At 40.8% G+C, this 18,853-nt stretch overlaps 1 protein-coding gene across 1 annotated transcript in view; it reads right to left on the bottom strand.

Annotated features, from left to right (window-relative positions):
- Positions 1–18,853, bottom strand: part of LOC144043536 (protein unc-13 homolog A-like) — a 65,126-nt gene that overhangs the window by 28,535 nt on the left and 17,738 nt on the right. Inside the window, exons 10-25 of the mRNA XM_077557276.1 lie at positions 15,394–16,470; positions 11,109–11,211; positions 10,156–10,199; positions 9,113–9,191; positions 7,252–7,326; positions 6,959–7,178; positions 4,984–5,211; positions 4,748–4,889; positions 4,508–4,677; positions 4,265–4,380; positions 3,303–3,466; positions 3,060–3,213; positions 2,766–2,834; positions 1,249–1,338; positions 828–962; positions 620–747 (exon numbers count right to left, since the gene is read on the bottom strand). Of these exons, the coding sequence (XP_077413402.1) occupies positions 620–747; positions 828–962; positions 1,249–1,338; positions 2,766–2,834; positions 3,060–3,213; positions 3,303–3,466; positions 4,265–4,380; positions 4,508–4,677; positions 4,748–4,889; positions 4,984–5,211; positions 6,959–7,178; positions 7,252–7,326; positions 9,113–9,191; positions 10,156–10,199; positions 11,109–11,211; positions 15,394–16,470 (2,994 nt within the window). The remainder of the gene's footprint in view (positions 1–619; positions 748–827; positions 963–1,248; positions 1,339–2,765; positions 2,835–3,059; positions 3,214–3,302; positions 3,467–4,264; positions 4,381–4,507; positions 4,678–4,747; positions 4,890–4,983; positions 5,212–6,958; positions 7,179–7,251; positions 7,327–9,112; positions 9,192–10,155; positions 10,200–11,108; positions 11,212–15,393; positions 16,471–18,853) is intronic.

The raw sequence follows: 18,853 nt of genomic DNA, 5'->3' as shown, positions 1-18,853 counted from the left end.
TTTAACTCTTTGACTGCCAAAAACGTTAAATGACGTTTAGTAAAATCCTATGGAGTGCCAAAGACGTTAAAAGACGTTTTTTTTCAAAACAGAGGTGAAACTAACCATTTTCTATTGTTGATTACTGAAAAACGGAATAAGGTAGAAACAAACTTTTTTTTCTGATGAAAGATGAGAGTCCAATCTTTCATTTGGTAGTATGTGTGTTTCCATAGTCCAAACACATAATTTTCTGTGGACCTTGAAAGATCAGTCAAAAATGCTTAAATCGGCTGGCACCCACAGCATCCCTTTTCTGAAAACGTCTGGCAGTCAAAGAGCTATTAGTTAAACCTTTTTTTCAATTTTATTTTAACATGAGTAAGAGACTATATTTTATTGTACATTTAGAACAGATATAAAATTTGCGATTAATCGTGAGTAAACTATTGAAGTCATGCCCTAACCCTAATTACAATTAAAAAAAAAGTTGTTTTTTTTTGCCTGACACCCCTAAAAAAAATACACTAAACATGCCTTATTTTCTGTATTATATACTGTAAATCATAAGAATGTCACAAATACACAGAACATTTTCTGAGCCATGAACAAAATTCAAACACATGATACAGAGACTCACTGATTAAGGCAAGGCGTGTAGGAGTTTTTATCCTCCTCTATAATGGACACAATGAGCGTGATCAGTTTGGACCAAAAGTCCAGGTTCTTGACACTTGGACCCTGCTCATCCGGAGGGACCGCCTTCGACTGGGGACAGGAAGGGCCACAAGCTTTTCTTTAAAACGGATGGTAAAAATGATTTGAATGCAAAAATGCGGATAACTTACAGGATCCGTCTGATATTCCCTGTTGTAGAGGTCGTGACAGTTGTTGAAGATGTACTCATAGGTGGAATTGAGACAGGCTTTGACACAGTCCTTGACAACCTGGCTCGCTCTGGGGGGACTTTGCAGTTCCTGGACCTGAAAGGAGGAGCTCAATGAAAACCTTCAAATTGTGCTCATAGCCAGTGTGAGCTACAAATGATGCAACATACAAACAACAACGAATTAGCTCGTTTCTACAGCATGTTTGCCTCACTCACTAATAGTTTCCATTTGGATAGGCTAATAATCTAAGCTGATTCTCCGAATGGCCCTCAGGCTTCTTGACAGAAGAGCTGGAAATTTGCATGCATGTCTTGTTGAGTTTTTTTCTTCTTCTTTCTTTGACACAAAACATTTTCCTTCATATTGCATTTATTCTTACTTTCATCCTGAAGAATGTGATGCTGGTAAGCAGGTCCACAGTAGACTTGAGGTCTTGGAGTCTTTCAGGACTGCTGGCAGGAAAATTATTCTGAAAGTATCATCGTAAAGGCGCAGGTTGGAAATGGAAAGACACGATTCTCGACTGGATTTCGATTGCATTTCCAACAACAAGAAAATACTCAAGACATCAATCATTGCACAGGTGCCATCTCAATACATTAAAATAACGCAGAAAAATCCATTGATGTCAAATCATATAGACTCACTTCACACCAAATGAATTATTTTAGTTATTTTCTAGTTTTGATGATTATTGCTGACATCTCACAATAAATAACAATTTATTAGTTCAAGAAATTTGAATATTACGTAAGAAACAATCCAAATTATTGTTGTTAACTTGTAAAAAAACATGGAACCTATCAAAAGAAAGATTAGAGTCTCTTCTTTCATCAGGAAAAAAAAGCATATTTGCATCTCTTTCCGTTTTGCAGCAATTAGCAGTAGAAAATAGTGAAGTTTCATCATTATTCACAAACCTGTTGAAAACATTTTAACGACATAGCCCTGGTTGGTCTCTTATACTCTGCTGCCATTTGCTGGTCATTTTTTGTAATAACTACCATTGCTTAAAGCGACATATTCAGGCCAGAGGCTGCATCAAAGCCTTTTGTATGCTCTAGCATAAAAAACAAATACGTTTTTGGGACCATGGCAATATTTAAAATAGAATGTTTTTATACGTTTTTGGGAGCAAATGTGGTAATATACTAATATAAAAACTAGGTGGAATTGGGTTCCTAAAATTCTCTGAAAAGTACTTAGCTTAATGAATCTATATAATATAAGGATTTACTCAACGTCAGATTTTTTTATGCCTTAAGTATCTGTGGCTAGTATCAGCAGCCTCTACGAGTATACAATCTTAAAATAAGGCTGGTATCGGCCTGATACTGATACTCGCTATCGGTACTCACCCATCCCAAATATAATATACAGTGTTCCCTCGTTTTCCGCTGGGGTTAGGTTCCAAAAAATACCGGCAATAAATGAAATCCGCAAAGTAGTTAGCTTTACATTTTATTATAAATATTTTAAGGCTGTAAAACCCCTCACAACACAGTTTATACACTTTTCTCATCGAGGCATTTACATTTCCTCACATTCTCAATGTTCAAAACTTTAAAAATGTTACAAAATAGGTACATTACTTTAAAAAAATGCATGCAAAAATTGTACCCCAAAAAAAAATCTGCGATACCGCGAGGCCGCAAAACGTAAACCGCGTTATAGAGAGGGAACACTGTATACACTTTTTGAATTATTAAACTAATGAAGAACTTTTCTATGACATTCTACAAATTTGAGATGCACCCGTATTGAAGAAGGAACTTGCCCAACACTCGTGACAAACAAGTAAAAAAAAAAATAATAATAATTTTTTTTTTTTTTTAAATATTAAAAAAAATAAAAAATAATAATAAAAAAAAAAAAAGAGTAGAGAGAATTTGTTACCCGGTACATGGAGAGGTCAATCCTTAGGGAGTTGTGCAGCTGATCCAGTAACTTGACAAACCTCTCTTTCTGAAAATGGAAATGACAAAAGCGCTAAGAAAGACACCACAGCGGACAGATTTAACGTCAAGCCATATCAGATGATGGCGAATGTTTGTAGAAGTGGGCTGGGCTACATTTTATTTGTCTTTGCACTCGCCCTGGGGGAGTTTTCATGCGCATTAACAAGAACTGGGAATTCCAGTAGGAAAGGTGAGAGCTGATTGTTTTTTTTGAATTGTGTCAGGGACTTACACCAAAGTTGGATGCAGCAAATCGATCTGAGGCAGAAACATTGTTGGAGGACTGGGTGGTGTGAGCGTAGTAAGCGTTGATGTTGGCAAGCAAGGTGCTCATCACAGCGGGCACTCCCGGGCACATGTATTTAGATGACAAGCAGGCAAAGTGGCTGTTGATTAAAAGTGAGGAGGGGGGAGAAAAAAAAATCAGCAAAACTATTATTTGATCTTGATCAATCGGATGACTAGCAGCACTGACGTCATAGCCTGGTAGATGGACTCCACACCGTAACGCATGGCAAACTCATCCACTATCTCCTGAGCTGTTTCCTCAAAATACACCTTCCAGGCATCGTCTCCTTTGGCATCGGGAATCTTCACTACGCCACCATTCTGTTCCTCGGTGGTGTATTGGAAGAGATGCTAAACAGAGACACAATGCAGGGGTTTGTTACAGAACAGATAGATTTTGGAGGGAGGGTTAACTTCATACTACAACAAACAACACTTCAGAATGAGCCTATTTCTGCTCTCAATGCAATAAAGCTTGATTTTAAAAGCAATACAATACAGGATACAATTTAAATGCAACATAAACACAGTAGAGTATATTTCTGCCCTGCCCTTGAATAAAAAAAAAAATCTAATAAAAATAAAAATAAATGAGGCTTAGTATATTCCATTAATGTTTACATTCTAGTTTACAAAAGAAAGTGCAAGTGAACAACAATATGGATTTATTGTGTGGAGTGCTTTGTCAGGCCAAGGTTCGGAGGGTTACTTTTAAAATGTAGTCTGATACAGTTAGTACTTGTAAAAAAATAAATAAATAAATCAAATAAATAATAATAATAATAATAATCTAGCTAGTAATGTATCCCAAACATAATATTAAAGTAATATTATATAACGTGATTATTTTTAATATTTTTAATATTGTCTTTTGGATTACTCCTCTACCAAATACGTTAAGACAAAATTATTATTATTTTTTTTTACAATATATAGTGTATTTGTATACAGACAGACAGAGATAGATAGATAGATGGCTAGCTAGCTAGCTATCCAGATAGATAGCTATATAGCTATTTGGCTATTTAGCTGGATATAGAGCAAACTTGTCAATACAGTCGGGGGTTCCTTTTAAGATACATACGCTATGTTGATATATTTGATGATGTTCAAATGCAAATGTAAGATTTCCTCCACAATGAGCCTGACCTCATGAAGACAGGTGTACTGGACATGATAAGGAGCCACAGTCTCCTCTCCTTTAATCTCCACGCTGATGTGCATGCGGATGGCTCCCGACACAGCAGATTTATCGGTCCTCTTGTCTGTCAGATGCAAGCAAGATATACAGCACACGCTTTGTTACCAACTGACAAAATGTTCCGATTCATGTTTTCATATCGGTGTTATTCGCATAGCAAACGTTCCTTTTCTTTCAGCACGGAAACTCACCAAGGTTGTACCAAACATCCATCTCCCCACTCAGCGTGCGCACTTCGATGATGGTTTGACCGAGGAAGTCGTCACTCTCACGTTTGAACCTCTGTTTGACGCGAGACTTGATGTCATCGTCCTCGTCCCACACTCGAACCTTGATGCGATCCGAAGAGTTGTGGCATTCGCTGGATCGAGCCAAGGATTTTGTTAGCAAACAGACACGGAGGCATTTAAAACGGTCATCGTGTCACTCACAAGTGGAAGTTCTCTTCCCACACTGGGTTGAGGTTGCCATAGATAGTCTTGGTTCTTTTTTTGGTCTTTCCCACCTGAACCGTCACGTATGGATCACTGGAACCGGTTTTGTCTTTAGCCTGAAGTCCTTGTGCACATACCACTGTGGAAAGGGGGGGGGGGGGCACACAGATGTTTAGCCAGTCAGGTGAGAGGTAGTGAAGTGGAAACCAAAATTAATGTGCAATCCATCTGACCAGTGATGCTGATCTTTGCTGACCACTTGGACGTCCCGTCAAGCACACTCTGCTTGATCTGTTTCATTTGGGTCGCGTGTGCTGATTTGTCGAGGCCGAAGACTTCCTGGATTTGCTCAAAGATCTCCGGCTTGTTCCTCTCTCTGATCTTCATGCGGTCTTTTAGGACCATGATGATATTCTGGGTTCGGTCTTCCGCTCCGTGCTTGGAACTTTTCTCAGCGGCCCCTTTAGAGAAAAGTGGATGAAGAGAATGGGAGGAGAAAAGAGAGTTTAAAATAGTGATCGACCGATGTTTTTTTGTTTTGTTTTTAAGCCGGGAGAGTACCGATACCAGGCCAATTTCATGAAATCAGTACTTGATCTTGTGGGGGGGGAACGAAAGACACACGTTCGTTTCCTGTGTGTCTCCTTCTGAAGTGATACTTGTTCATTTCATTACTTCCAGCAGCGCCATTTTAGTGTGCATTACTGAGGATAAATAAGTACTCTTGCTGTGAGTAATGTCACCTATATCTGTGGTTCATATATGTTTGTAGCTCACGTAACTTGTAGTGTTTAATTGCCTCGTTAACGTTTACAGTGTTCTCAATTGCCTCATTAATGTCCTTGGAGCTTTGGTGCTAAAAATAGAACGGTGCCATTACGGCACTCTCAGACGCTAATTATAGTTCTTATACACACTACATTATATTTGCATTGTGGCTTTTTCGTTTCCCTTTGGCCTTCCAAATTAAAAGTATGGATTTCAAAACAATATATAATTAAATATCGCACACTAAACAACTTGAAGAATTCTTAACAAGGTAGATATTACTAAATTAATTTAAGTCCTATTGTATTGAATTGAATTCTTTGCACTTCACTGTATTCCTTAAAAGAGAAGTTATACAACCACATATTTTGATTGGGACTTTTTTTTCTGGCCATTGGATTATTCGTTTCATCTTATTTATGGATTTTTTAAAATGTATTTTATTTTATAATTTTGCAAATTGAAAAAATATAATTACCATTAATTTCCATTTAATTTTAAGGAAATTTGCTATAGTTGGGATATATATATATATATATATATATATATATATATAATAAAAAAAATGAATCTGTCATTGTTTTTTTGGAAATGTTATATATCGTAAGTACTAATGGTATTGGCACTTGGTAATGTATCGGTGAGTAATGAAGATTTGAGTATCGTATCGGTTTTAAAAAAAAGTGGTATCGAACATCCTCGCTCTTTTCAAGGCAGATACTGATACCATTCATTTGCAGTAAAAGAGAAAATATTAGTGTAAAAAAATAATACTTTTTCTTTTAATTTTAAACATATAAAGAATTGACAGCTATGTTTAAAAATTCTAACAAAAATTGCAGGGAGCTTCCAGGGTCATCAGCGTGTGTTAAGCAAAACTAAGCAAGTAAATAGTTTGCTAAAGTTTTCTACTGTAAATAAAAGTTTTTCAAAATGTCAACATAATTTCTTTACATTTTTTTATTATATTTTTAAAAAGTGTAGGGAGTTCCCAGTATCAGCATCAAGTGGAAATTTAAATAAATCCGTAAATGACAAGTTTCCTGTATCTTACTGAGCGACAAACGCAAGTGAATGTAAGCTAATTTGGGGTTTTCGTCAGGGTTCGTAAAAAGGTTTCAAAAGCTCTTTGCAAACAATAAAAAAAATTGTCTGAATATGTTTGAAATGCCTTTTGGGACAAATAAAAAGTTTCTGTGAACATCTTAAAAATCCTGATGAAAACCCTCAATCTTGCTACGTTCGCAAGCATTCACTGCTCAGTGAGATACCAACTTTATCGGCCTTCGGATTCGGAAAAAGGCCGATAATCAGCCCGGCCGATCATCGGTCTATCCCTAGTTAAAAATGTTGCTTATGTTTTACAGGTTATTGCCACAATATGTTGATGAGCTTTTGTCAAAGTGCATTTTGCAGATGAGCAACGAGACAACAACGTACTCTGCAGACAGTCGGCGTTCAGCAGATCTTGGCACTTGTCGTGACATTTGACGCCACACTCGGAGCAGCGCATGCCTTGTCGGGCGATGCCCCACAGCAAGCCTTCACATTCATAGCAGTAGGTTGGGGTGGTGGCTGTCCACACTTCAAAATTGTGCGGCGTAGTGGAGGAGATGGGGTAGATGAGAGCCTGCAGGGTTTTCTTATAAACATGACTTTTCTGTAGAAAACATGGAGAAGAATGTTACGAATGGCACAAGGAAGCGGGAGAGAAAACCAACATAGAAACCCACCAACTCTTCATTGCCGAGAGTTGTTGAGGCCATCGCAGAGGTGATTCCGGCCTTCCGAGAGTTCTGCACGAGCGACTGAGAAAAATATTAAAAGGTAAGGTTATTTGAGGATCCGGGTGTGGAATTTAAAAATCTATTTTGGATGGAAAGAGTGCTTACCATCGCCTGATGTAATAAAGGAGCGGGGATGGAAATAAAACATTGAGAGAAAAGACAACATTTTGTCAACATTTCTGGCAGTTTTTGTCTTTTCAATGTTGTTAACTCTTTTACTGCCAAAGACGTTAAATGACGTTTTGCAAAAACCCACGGAGGAGCGCCAAAGACGTTAAAAGAAGTCCTCCCATTTTTTTTTTTTTTTTTTGAAACGGGTGCTGGAAAGGCTTGCGGAGCTGTCCTGAAAGTTTTAAGCAGGTCTCGTGAGCCTAATGACTATTTTTGGCCCCTAGAGGGCAGCGATGACTCTCTTTTGACAAGATAGGGTGGGCGTCAGTAGAGGCGGAGCTAGAGCGTCGAGCAGGAGATCAGAATGGAAAACAAAGGAAAAATGGCGGCCGGTCGCGAGGAGCTCACGCCAGAGCCGTTTTTTTCAAAGACCAAAAGCATCGCTAAAAGAGCACATTGTTGACGACGATGATCATCATCGATGATGAAGATGATGGTGACTCCGTGGTTGGAAAGCATTGACGCGGCAGTAGAAGACGTTAGATGGAGCTAGATGGAGGAGGGAACGGGCAATGGCGAGCGTTTGCAAGCAGCTCTACACTTACAAGACGAAAGGCATCGACCAACGCTAAAAGAGTACATTGACGACGACGATGGTCATCATCGATGATGATGAAGGTGAATCCGAGCTTGACGGCGAAATTGGAACCGCTGACGCGGCGGCTATGACGGTGTCGTAACGCGGAGCGCAACCGAGCACGCACAGGCGGACGTTCGATCGGACGACGGAGAGTGCCCCGAGTCCAATGCATTTTCATCGGAGGAAGTGTGTACAGTCTGCTACTTGCTTTTTATTCCCCGGAAAAAAAGGCCGTCAAGAAAGTGTAACGTTTGCACGCAAAACGGACCAATGCGAAAGTGAAAGTAAACTGTGTGCGAGTCCTGGCGTCTCCTTGCACGCAGGAGAGCGTTACAAAAGGAAAAACTGTATTTGAAACATCCACATAATTGTAAGTAGTACCACAGTTGCACATATTTGTAAATAGTTTGCGAAATTGTTTTGTCAAATTGTTACACTGTTGAATGGAAATAAACGCATTTTGCAATCAAAAAACACTTTTTCATTGTTGGTGAAAGCGTTTTACAGAAGTAAAGCACTATTTAGGTGTTTGTGGCATCATTCATGGACAAAAAGAAGTGTACAATTCACTAGAGTGCATGAAATAACGTCGTTTCACAAAAAGCTCTTTTTCTCCGTTTTTTTTGTTTCAAAACAGAGAATTTCGGTGAAAGTAACCATTTTCTATTGTTGATTACTGAAGAGTCCAATCTTTGATTTGGTAGTATGTGTGTTTCCATAGTCCAAACACAACATTTTCTGTGGACCTTGAAAGATCACTCAAAATGCTTAAATCGGCTGGCACTGGCGACAACCCGTTTTTGAAAACGTCTGGCAGTCAAAGAGTTAATGTGGTTATTCTTTATATCTCTTATCTTTCCTTTTATCTCCTGTTATAATAACCGCTGGACTTTAAATTCATTAAGTATGATAAATGTGTGATCACATGCCAGTATATTAGAAAGGTCATCATGGAAAGAACTCAATCCTATAAGTTTAGTTGTCCTGGACTGACCTCTGATTGAGAGGCCGATATTTCTCCAAATTAACGTGTGTGTGTGTGTGTGCGTATCTTACCAGATCCCTGACAAGAGGAATGGCTTTTCTCTTCCGAAGGTCTGGCATGCTGTCAATACTATAGAGTGCACCTCCCATTCTGCATACAAAAGGGAAGACCCGTCATCACATTTTCCACAAGCAGTGCAACGCCAGAGTGGAGACAACCCTGAAGGTCTTTGCAAAAAAAATTATAAAATAAAATCATCTAATCCGCTCCCAAATTTAATGGATTCTTGCTCCACTGTTCCATCTGGTTAAATTCAGCCAAGTATTCTTCTGCTTGACAATACCAAGTAAATTGTATCATAAATATTCATCAAAGTTGTAGCCAATTTAGCACTGACTTACCACACATACATTAGTATAAGTGTTTGTGTTCATTTTTAAATACTATTTCATGAAGCTCACTTTTACTCATCAGTTATTTTTGCTAAAAACCCAGAACAGAAACTTATACAGGCGCATTTTAAAGCTGCCAGCGTTTATTTGATGCTGTGCAATGATTCAAGCGGTTCTTGTGATTAACAGTGACATTAACTCATTCATTCGCAGCCATTTTCACTGAAGCAACCCCCTTCGCTCCGGGCTGTTTTACTGGATTTTGACTGATTTTGCAAAGACCACAGAATATTGTGTTCTATTGCTATAAAAAACATGGAACCAAAAGAAAGATTAGTCTCTTCTTTCATCAGGAAAAAAAAGTATATTTCTATCTGTTTTCGTTTTGCAGCAGTTACCATTAGAATATAGCTATTAGCTAAGTTTCATCATTATTCACAAAGCCGTTTAAAACAGTGAGGGAAACGGCTTGTTGCAACATGGCACCGTTTCATCTCTTATACCCTGCTGCCACCTGCTGGCCGTTTTTGTAATAACTACCATTGCTTCAAGCATTCTCTTCAGTTCAGAGGCTGCATCAAAGCCTTCTGTATGCTCTAGCATAAAAAAAAACATTAAATTAGATCATATTTATACGTCTTTGGGAGCAAATGAGTTAACAGCAGTGCAATACATTAATAATAATAATATTGTGTTAATTTGCATCGGACAAAGACACTCACCCTCCTTTACCAAACCATAACGAGCTGGAGGTCTCTCCTCGCGCCTGACAAATAATTGAAAAGAAAGAGATATTATTATTTTGGGGGGAAAAGACAATTCAATGTCTCACTAGCTAATCTTTTAGATTTATATAAACAACAATAACTGCATTTAAAGAAGGTTGAAAAATGTCACCATGTAAGGGAACAATAATTGCTTCTTATTTGTGTAAAAAAGGTGATTCAGTGAGTGATGCGTTAACTCTGCCTAATTATGAGAGCTATCAAAAGACATTAATATGACTATTAGATCTATCCAGAATTGACTTCTAGTAATTGTCTAAAGCCACCATCAGCTTGGACCTACCTGTCAACATGCTCCAATGATGGCCAAGAAAAGTGCATGCGAGTGTCGCTATGGCAATGACATGAAACTGGAACAAAAACAAAGTGGGCCGACATATAAACAAAAAAAGAAAAGACAAAAAAAAAGGGAGGCCAAGTGTCGAAAAACACAGTGACATACGCACATGAACATAAACATTGAAGCAAGTGATTAATACTGTGCACAACTCAATTTAAAAACAATGAATAGCAACCAAATATGTGAGCAATGCAAGTGCAAACTGATAAAGCAAATCAAATATTTAGCAGCAATACGTAGCAGCTACATCAGGCAAGTCGTACAGCAATCTGGTGTGCCGTCGTCAACTACAAGTTTGCTGTCTGCCAGGTCACAATTTCGTATTTTAAGACAAACTCAAATATTTCATGTTATACATCCTCTCTGACGTCTAGCTGCAAACACTTTCAAAATAGAACCTCAGAACCTTATGGACTGGGTTTTTGCATATAAATAAATCATGTACTTCACATACATATTTCAAAGGCTTGGTAGACAGCTTTAGAGTCTGGGGAACTTATATATTTTTAATTGAATAGACAAATTCAACCATGCAGAGTTGTGCACTTACCTCTCGGAGCTGGTCTAAGACCTTGTTGTAGAGTCTTAGCCAGTTCTCTTTGGCTCGGACTGCAGGATCTACCGGCTCCTTGGGCTCCTCTGTAACTGGAGGACTGAAAGAGACATTTTTGCTATGACACCTTTAACTTGTGATTGGCTATTTTTTGTGCTGGTGACAAGATCCTGTGATTGAAAGGGTGTCCGAAAAGTCACTATATGCTTCCTTTTTTCTAGTTTGTTTCAGGTATCATTCAGACAGATGTAAGGCAACCAATCTCTTGACATTGGAATAAAATGTCATGTTTAGATTCTGTTTTCCTTGTGTGTCTTCCTTGTCTTGTTAAGTGTGATCCTGCCCTTCCTCGTGTTATCCAATCAGTGCCCTCAGCCACTTGTGTCTTGCCCCAGGTGTGTCTTGTTGTGTCTGTGTTTTTAGTCTGCTGTCTCCCCTCTGTCTGTGTGGGTTCATTGTTTTTCCCCATGTCATGCTGCCTGTTTTTTGCCTCGTCTTTTCCCCACGTCATGCTGTTCGTTTTTGCCTAGTTGTTCCCCCATGTTTTGGTTCTAGTTTTGGTTTATCTTCTAATTTGGAAGACCACCTTTTGTTTGTAAGTAATTAAAATTCCTTCTTTTTTTATTTGATTGAACCTCTGCCTCCTCGCCCTGTCTTCCCGCATTTGGGTTCTCAAGCTCCCCCATCCTGACAGAATGACATGGGGAAAAGACGAGGCAAAAAGCAGGCAGCATGACATGGGGGAAAAACAATGAACCGACCCAGACAGAGGGGAGACAGCAGACTAAATACACAGACACTAACGACACAGCAAGACACAAGTGGCTGAGGGCACTGATTGGATCACACGAGGAAGGGCAGGATCACACTTAACAAGACCAAGGAAGACACACAAGGAAAACAGAATCTAAACATGACATAAAATTGAAAAAATTGCTGCCTGGCAAGAGGTTTTTCTGTCCCCCACTGTAGTTCAGCGCCTGTTTTAGGATCTTTATAGCCGTCACAATGCAAAACGTGTAGTCCACTTCACGCCATCAATGGCAAATGTTCTCGCCACAAGCAGAAGATTCTGATGTTCAACAACCGTAATTTGGTACGTGTAAAGCGTTATCACTCTCCGAAGCAACCGCTAACTCACTTTTTTTGATGGTGCTGATTTCCGGTGCAGCCCACCAGATAGAGTTTCCTCGGCTTTGTGCATAAGCCTGCTCTAGGAGTTTGGCGTTTTCATTACCGTATTTTCACGACTATAAGGCGCACTTTAAAGTCTTAAATTTTCTCAAAAATTGACGGTGCACCTTTTGTGTGCACTGAGTTCTATGATCTGTAAATGTTGTAAGCGCTCCGCTTGACTGTCTGTGTGGGAGCATTTCTGCCGACACATTGTTAAATACAGGAAATCCGGCCCTGATTGAATACTGGCAGGCATGAGTACCCGAAAGACTCAACTGAAAGATGATGTGAGTCTTCAACTTTCTTTCGTTTTTCTCATGCCTGCTTACGCCACTATTTGTGAATGGATTGTGCATGCTTGGGCTAAACGTCTGCTTGCACTAATGTTCAAGCTTTCGCAAATGAAGCCGGCATCATTCCTGAGGAATCGCACGGTAACAAGACTGACTCTGCCAATATTACAATGACGAGAAGGAACTTGGCGTGTTTGATGGAGAACTTGCCCAGCTGTTCGTTTCAGATACAGAAGATGATGACTTTGAGGGATTTGTGGATAAGGATTGATCAAAAGTAAGTGGTAAGAGTACAGACGCTCCCCTACTTACGAACATTCGAGTTACGAACAACGGTACATACGAACATGTCTGCGCGCATGTCAAAAAATGTTCGGAAAGAGATGCTGTAAGTTAGATTTTTTACTGCGCACCTTTTTCCGAGTACTGTAGTGCTTCTTTCCGCCGCTAATACCGATGCTTGGCGCTGTGAGAGCTCACCCAGCATTGGAGGCTGAGCAACGTGTCGAGGAGGAGGAAGAAGAAGAAACGCCTGTCGCTCATAGATAAAGCCATCGCACTCTTCGAGCAGCAAGACCCAAATATTGAAAGTTGCACAAAGGTTGCAAATCAATTGAATGATGCCATACAGTGCTACCGCATCATTTATGATGAAAAAAAGAAGAAAACTGTGCAATCGTCGTTAGATCGCTTCTTTCGGCCAGTTTCTAGTAAATCCTCCAAGGAAGATACTCATCAACCCTCATCTTCTTCTCCGCGACCCTCAACTTCTTCCTACATTGAAGTTACGGAGGAGGAAGTAACTTTTGAAGCCCATTCCAGCGACGACGAAGAACCTCTCATGATATAAAATCCTCCTCTTCCTCCATCAAATCCTTAAGCATCGAGTACATCTTCCAAAAGTAAGTTAAACTTCATTTTATTTATCCTATTACGTACATGTACATACTGTGTGTGTGTCTCGCTCTCTCTCTCTAACATACGTAGTACAGTACAGTACTGTACGTATTCTCTTTAAACATAAATTATAATACAAAATATAGCACTGAAGCAACTTACGAACAAATTCACCTTACGAACGATCGCTCGGAACGTAACTCATTCGTAAGTTGGGGAGCGTCTGTACATTGTTAAATATTTCCAAGTACAACCAAACTCACTGTTTACATTGTTAATCACTTTAATAAAGTACAACCAAACTCAGTTTTGCTCTGCTGCCTTTCTAAAAACATACGCTAGCATTTTGAGCATGAAAGCTTGCTACCATATGTTTTGAGCTATCGTGTATTTAACCGTGCCTGTGCCCAATACTGTGGTGCGCCTTATGTGTGCGTTAAATACAGAAATAGCACCCTGAAGTAAATATTCTGTTTCAATTTTATTATAACTGTTTTGATTTAGTTATAACTATTTAGAATTGGACAAAATTGCTTTGATTTACTCAGTATAGTTTTGTGTGAGAATTCAAATGATGTGAGGGGGTTGGTTTTTTTTGTTCTCTCCTATGAGGTGGGGGAAAGCGAATATGTTAATTAGACCCTTTGTTTATAAGACGGCTCCTCAGAGTCTCTCTCTGTCTCTTCTGTAAACAACGTCGACCCTTATCTGATTACCTGTTTTTCATCTTAGGACAAAGAGGGGGGGGGGGGCAGTTGGTCAACAGGTATTGAGATATCATGTGACTATGGGAGGGACTTCTAGGACAAAGGATATTACCCACGAGCGGAGGAAGAAACGAGACAGATGGGAAAGGAGATGAAGCCGGAAAACTCCAATCTCGTCTGTCCACAAATTTGTGTAATAAATTCTTAAGGAAATATCTCTTTTCACAGATCTCATTGTATGTTTTATTAATCAACGACATGAACACGCAAATAGTAAGAATCCTTCATCCTTCAACTGTAACTGGGACTGCGACTTTTAATACCTTATGGTCGTGAAAATACGGTACTTGTGATAATAGCAGGCCTTCCGGTGTGTCAAAGAGAAATCCCTTTTCAAAAAACTTGCCACGGATAGCGTAAATTGTACAACATGTGGGAGCAGTGTGACGGACAAAAGTGAGCTGCAGTTGAGGACAGAAAGTTTTAAGTTCTGTGAGGCTGAAAACAAACATTTTCCACATTTTAAGATGACTAACCAACATCAAAGGTCATGAACTGGGATTGCATATGTTGAATTTTCTTATTTTAAGATTTTGCATAATCTAGTAATACGATAAATGGGGGAAAAATACAAGTGTGAAAAGTGCAATATAGCACTTTATTGTAAGCAATTTTTTTCTTGTAAAAATCAGTGGTTTCGTTATATTTCTAGTAAATATAGTACCAGCTAAGTGGTCTAGTGGTCGAGTGTCTACCCTCAGACTGGGAGGTTGCGGGGTCAATCCCTGGCAGGGTCATACCTAATGCAATTAAAAATGGGACCTGTTATCTCCCTGCTTGACACTCGGGCTAAGTTGGCCAAACATAAATAAGTGTAAGAATTTTCAGAAAATAGTTCTACAGCTTGAAAAAAGTCAATATTACTTGGTTTGAGTCTAAAAATACTATTTTCAAGAACGCTGTGGTTGATATGGGCCTAGTATCATTCTCTTATTTTTCAAGTACAATTTTTTTGTTCTCTTGGCAGATAATTTTGCTTATTTGGAGAAATAATTTTCTTATTTTACTTTTTTTTTGTGGAAATTTCCAACTGTCCTTTTTGCAGTGTCAAAATAAATGATGTGCTTACAAAAAGTGCACAGCCTGAAAAAGAAGAAAAGAAAAAAGGAAAGGGACACCCTGTGCATGTGATGATTGTGTCTTTCCTACCTCTCAGGTGGCATCTCTTTTTCCTCAGGGGTTGGTGGCCTGCTTGTTTCAACATTCTCCTTCTGCTCCATGCTGAGATTCTCCTCTGGGGGGGTAGGGGACACCTTGGCCTCCTCCACTATGTTTTCCTCCTCCAACCAAGGCTCTTCTTTCATTTGCGAACCCTCGTCCATGGAGTCAGCGGACTGTACAGCGGCGGAGCCGTTAAGCAGAGATGCAGGCTGAGTGGAATTTGCAATCTGCTGGGATGAAGGGCCCATGGCAGCGGAGGGGGGTTGAGTCGCTGCTAAGGTGGCTGGGTGGGAAGGTGGCAGATTGTTTGCTGCTGCAGATTGATGTTGCTCAGATGCAGCTGGTGGCGGGGGATGAGGCTGGGCAGGTTGGGCAGTGGGGACAGAAGACAGGAAAGTGGAGGCTAAGCCTGTGACTGCGGCTGTTAGGGGTTTGGCCATCGAGAAGAAGGAAGTGGCAGACGGAGCCGTCTGTGCCTGTGTTTGGGGTTGTTTAGCTGGCTGGGACGTTTGATGACCAGCAGGGAGCTGTGCTGTCGGGGCAACACCAGTAGGGGGACCCTGGCTGGAGGTTTGATTTGCGGGTTGTGCAGGGGGCAGTTTCTCATGGACTGAGGGTTGTTTCTCAAGTGGAGGTCTGGAGGAGTTTGGTACGTCAAGAGCAGGCGGGGCAGCTGACGTTGGGGTGGGTGTGAACGGAGGTTCCAAATCCTCGCTGAGGTTTCCATCCAAATTGTATAGCTCGTCATCATCATACATCAAGTCTTCATCCTCATAAAGCCCCTCCTCTTCGACCTCATATAATCCACCATCCTCTTCCTCATACAGAGCCGCTTCCTCGCCTCCATCTTTGCTATAGCCACCCTCATCACTGTACGCCCCCTGGGTCTCATCGGGGTCCCAGTCTGGGGAACCTTTGCTGTAGCTCACTGAGGAGTGGCACGAATGGTAGGAGTCGTTCTCATCATAAGGGTCCCGCTCTCCATATTCACCACCGTAGTCCTCTTCGCTCAGCTGAGTGCTGCATCGACTCAACTCCGCAGATGATGCATAGCTTCCAGTGGGACTGCAAGAAAGAGAAAAAAAAAAAAGAAGAGAGGGGGTGAAGAAAAAAAAAACATGGTTTGATATGTCCTCATGAAACCTCTTATATAAGGATATGTTGTTGTACGAATCCAGGTGCCCAACAATTTGTAAATAAAGGGCGGGATCACCATGGGAACTCTTCCTTGTTTACACTACAGTTTTTCCCTGCTTTGCAAAACATGCTTTCGAAAGTGTCTGAGAAAGGGCTTGGCTAGCCCGGTTTCCCACGCTAACGGATAAAAGACGGAGCGGCACACGATCCGGACAGAGTCAGCTGCGGAACACGTACGGTTGCCCAGCCATTTTGCAGCTCGTTCTACCCGGACCGTAGGCTCTCCGGTCTAGTGTCAAGGTAAGCGCTGATGATCATCATCATTATGCTGCTTAACGTTGTAGTGTGTATTGATTGCTGTTTGCGGGGAATAAAAGGTACAATAAGTCTAGAAAAGCAAGTTGTGATTATTGCTGTTTGCGGGGAATGAAAGGTACGCCACTTGTCCCTCTAAGAAGCTGTACGCCGACCGCTCGGGGGCCGCGTAGCTAGTTAGCATGCCGGAGTCTCGTTCGTTGTCGGAATTAACCAGACAAATCGCTCCACCAACTAAGAACGGCCATGAACCATTTCGACGCCTGGTCCACCTGCCATTCGATGTCGACTCCTTGGCCACCCGCCATTCATTTCAATGGGGGATGTCGACCCCTGGTCACCCGCCATTCATTTCAATGGGAGATTTCGACCCCTGGTCACCCCGCCATTCGATGTCGACTCCTGGGCACCCGCCATTCATTTCAATGGGGGAATTGGAGCCCTGGTCACCCGCCATTCATTTTCAATGGGGGATTTCGGACGCCTTGGTCACCCGCCATTCATTTCAATGGGGGATTTCGACGGGCCTGGTCACCCGCCGTTCATTTCAATGGGGGATTTCGACGCCTGGTCACCCGCCATTCATTTCAATGGGGGATTTCGACCCCTGGTCACCCGCCATTCGATGTCGACTCCTGGGCACCTGCCATTCATTCAATGGGGGAATTGGAGCCCTGGTCACCCGCCATTCATTTCAATGGGGGATTTCGACGCCTGGTCACCCGCCATTCATTTCAATGGGGGGATTTCGCCCCCTGTATAATCATTTCTAGCACAGCGCAGGTGTTGATTTACTGTTTGCGGGGGATAAAACGTAACGATTATCCTAGCACAGTATAAATGTTGATTGCTGTTTGCGGGGAATAAAAGACACGGTTATTCTAGCAAAGCCTATCAAGTCTCTGTGTATTCATTGTTGCCGCCGACCACTCACGATCCTGCATAAAAATATAAAGGTGGAAGTACTGTTTTTCACAAAACAGGGGGGGAATGCACGGGATGTATACTGCAGGCAGGAATAGAACGGAACAGAGAAAGCTGAAAGGCCTCAAGGGAGATGACAAAACATCGAGCATAAAGAAACCACAACAAAATCCAGGAAATGTATTTGCACTAGATGAATGAGGGCTCATAAAACTGAATAAGCGAGTCGGAGGGTGGGCTGAGTAAGTGAGTGAAGACAGAAAGGCAAAGAGTGACGACTGAGGCCAAGTAGCAGAGGAGGAATGAAGAAGAATGGTGCCAGGGTTGCCCCGTCCGAATTGCACTCACGCAAGCAGCTCATCTTTTGTGCAGTATTGACCACTAGATTGCAGTTTTGAATTATTTCATAAAAGGGAGAGGCGGAGGGGCTGACACACTTTCACTCCCAGTCTGTGCAGGATATGGTCAATAAGCTGTGAGAAATATAACAGTGGCGTAAACAACGAATGAAAGACAAAATCACAGTTAGTCTTTCAGGGACTCACATTAAGCACATACTGGATGGCAGAAATTATCGCATTTGTTGTGTCCATCACTCATGTGTGTACCGCAGATGAATCATGACATTTGAAGAACTACACAATTGTCAATGCATAGATAATCATAATAAATCAATATTAGAGGGGATAGATACCGTTTACACTTGAATCGGTTCGGTGCCAAGATCGATAGCGGTACCAATTTTCGGTACTTGTGTGTGTTAATTATGGTAGTGGTGTCAAAATGAATGTGTTAATTTTGAGTTAATTTCAAGTTCCTTTAATCCCTTAATAAAATCGTGATTAATGAACTTGGAAAAGCCTGCACTGGGGGAATTCATAACGCAGCCACATCAAATGTAATAATAATGCATATATTTGTGGAGACTGAGGTCAAGTTGTATTTTACAATTTTAAAAATGTGCAGAAATTCACAAGTTACTTCATTTTAAAGATTAGATCGCTCTCAATAGGGAAAGAAAAATGCGCTAAGCTGTCACCAATATCTTATAAACAATTATGCCATCTAGTGG

This window comes from Vanacampus margaritifer, chromosome 2 (assembly GCF_051991255.1).
Source record: "Vanacampus margaritifer isolate UIUO_Vmar chromosome 2, RoL_Vmar_1.0, whole genome shotgun sequence".
Classification (NCBI taxonomy): domain Eukaryota; kingdom Metazoa; phylum Chordata; class Actinopteri; order Syngnathiformes; family Syngnathidae; genus Vanacampus; species Vanacampus margaritifer.
This window is presented reverse-complemented; position numbering and strand designations above follow the sequence as displayed.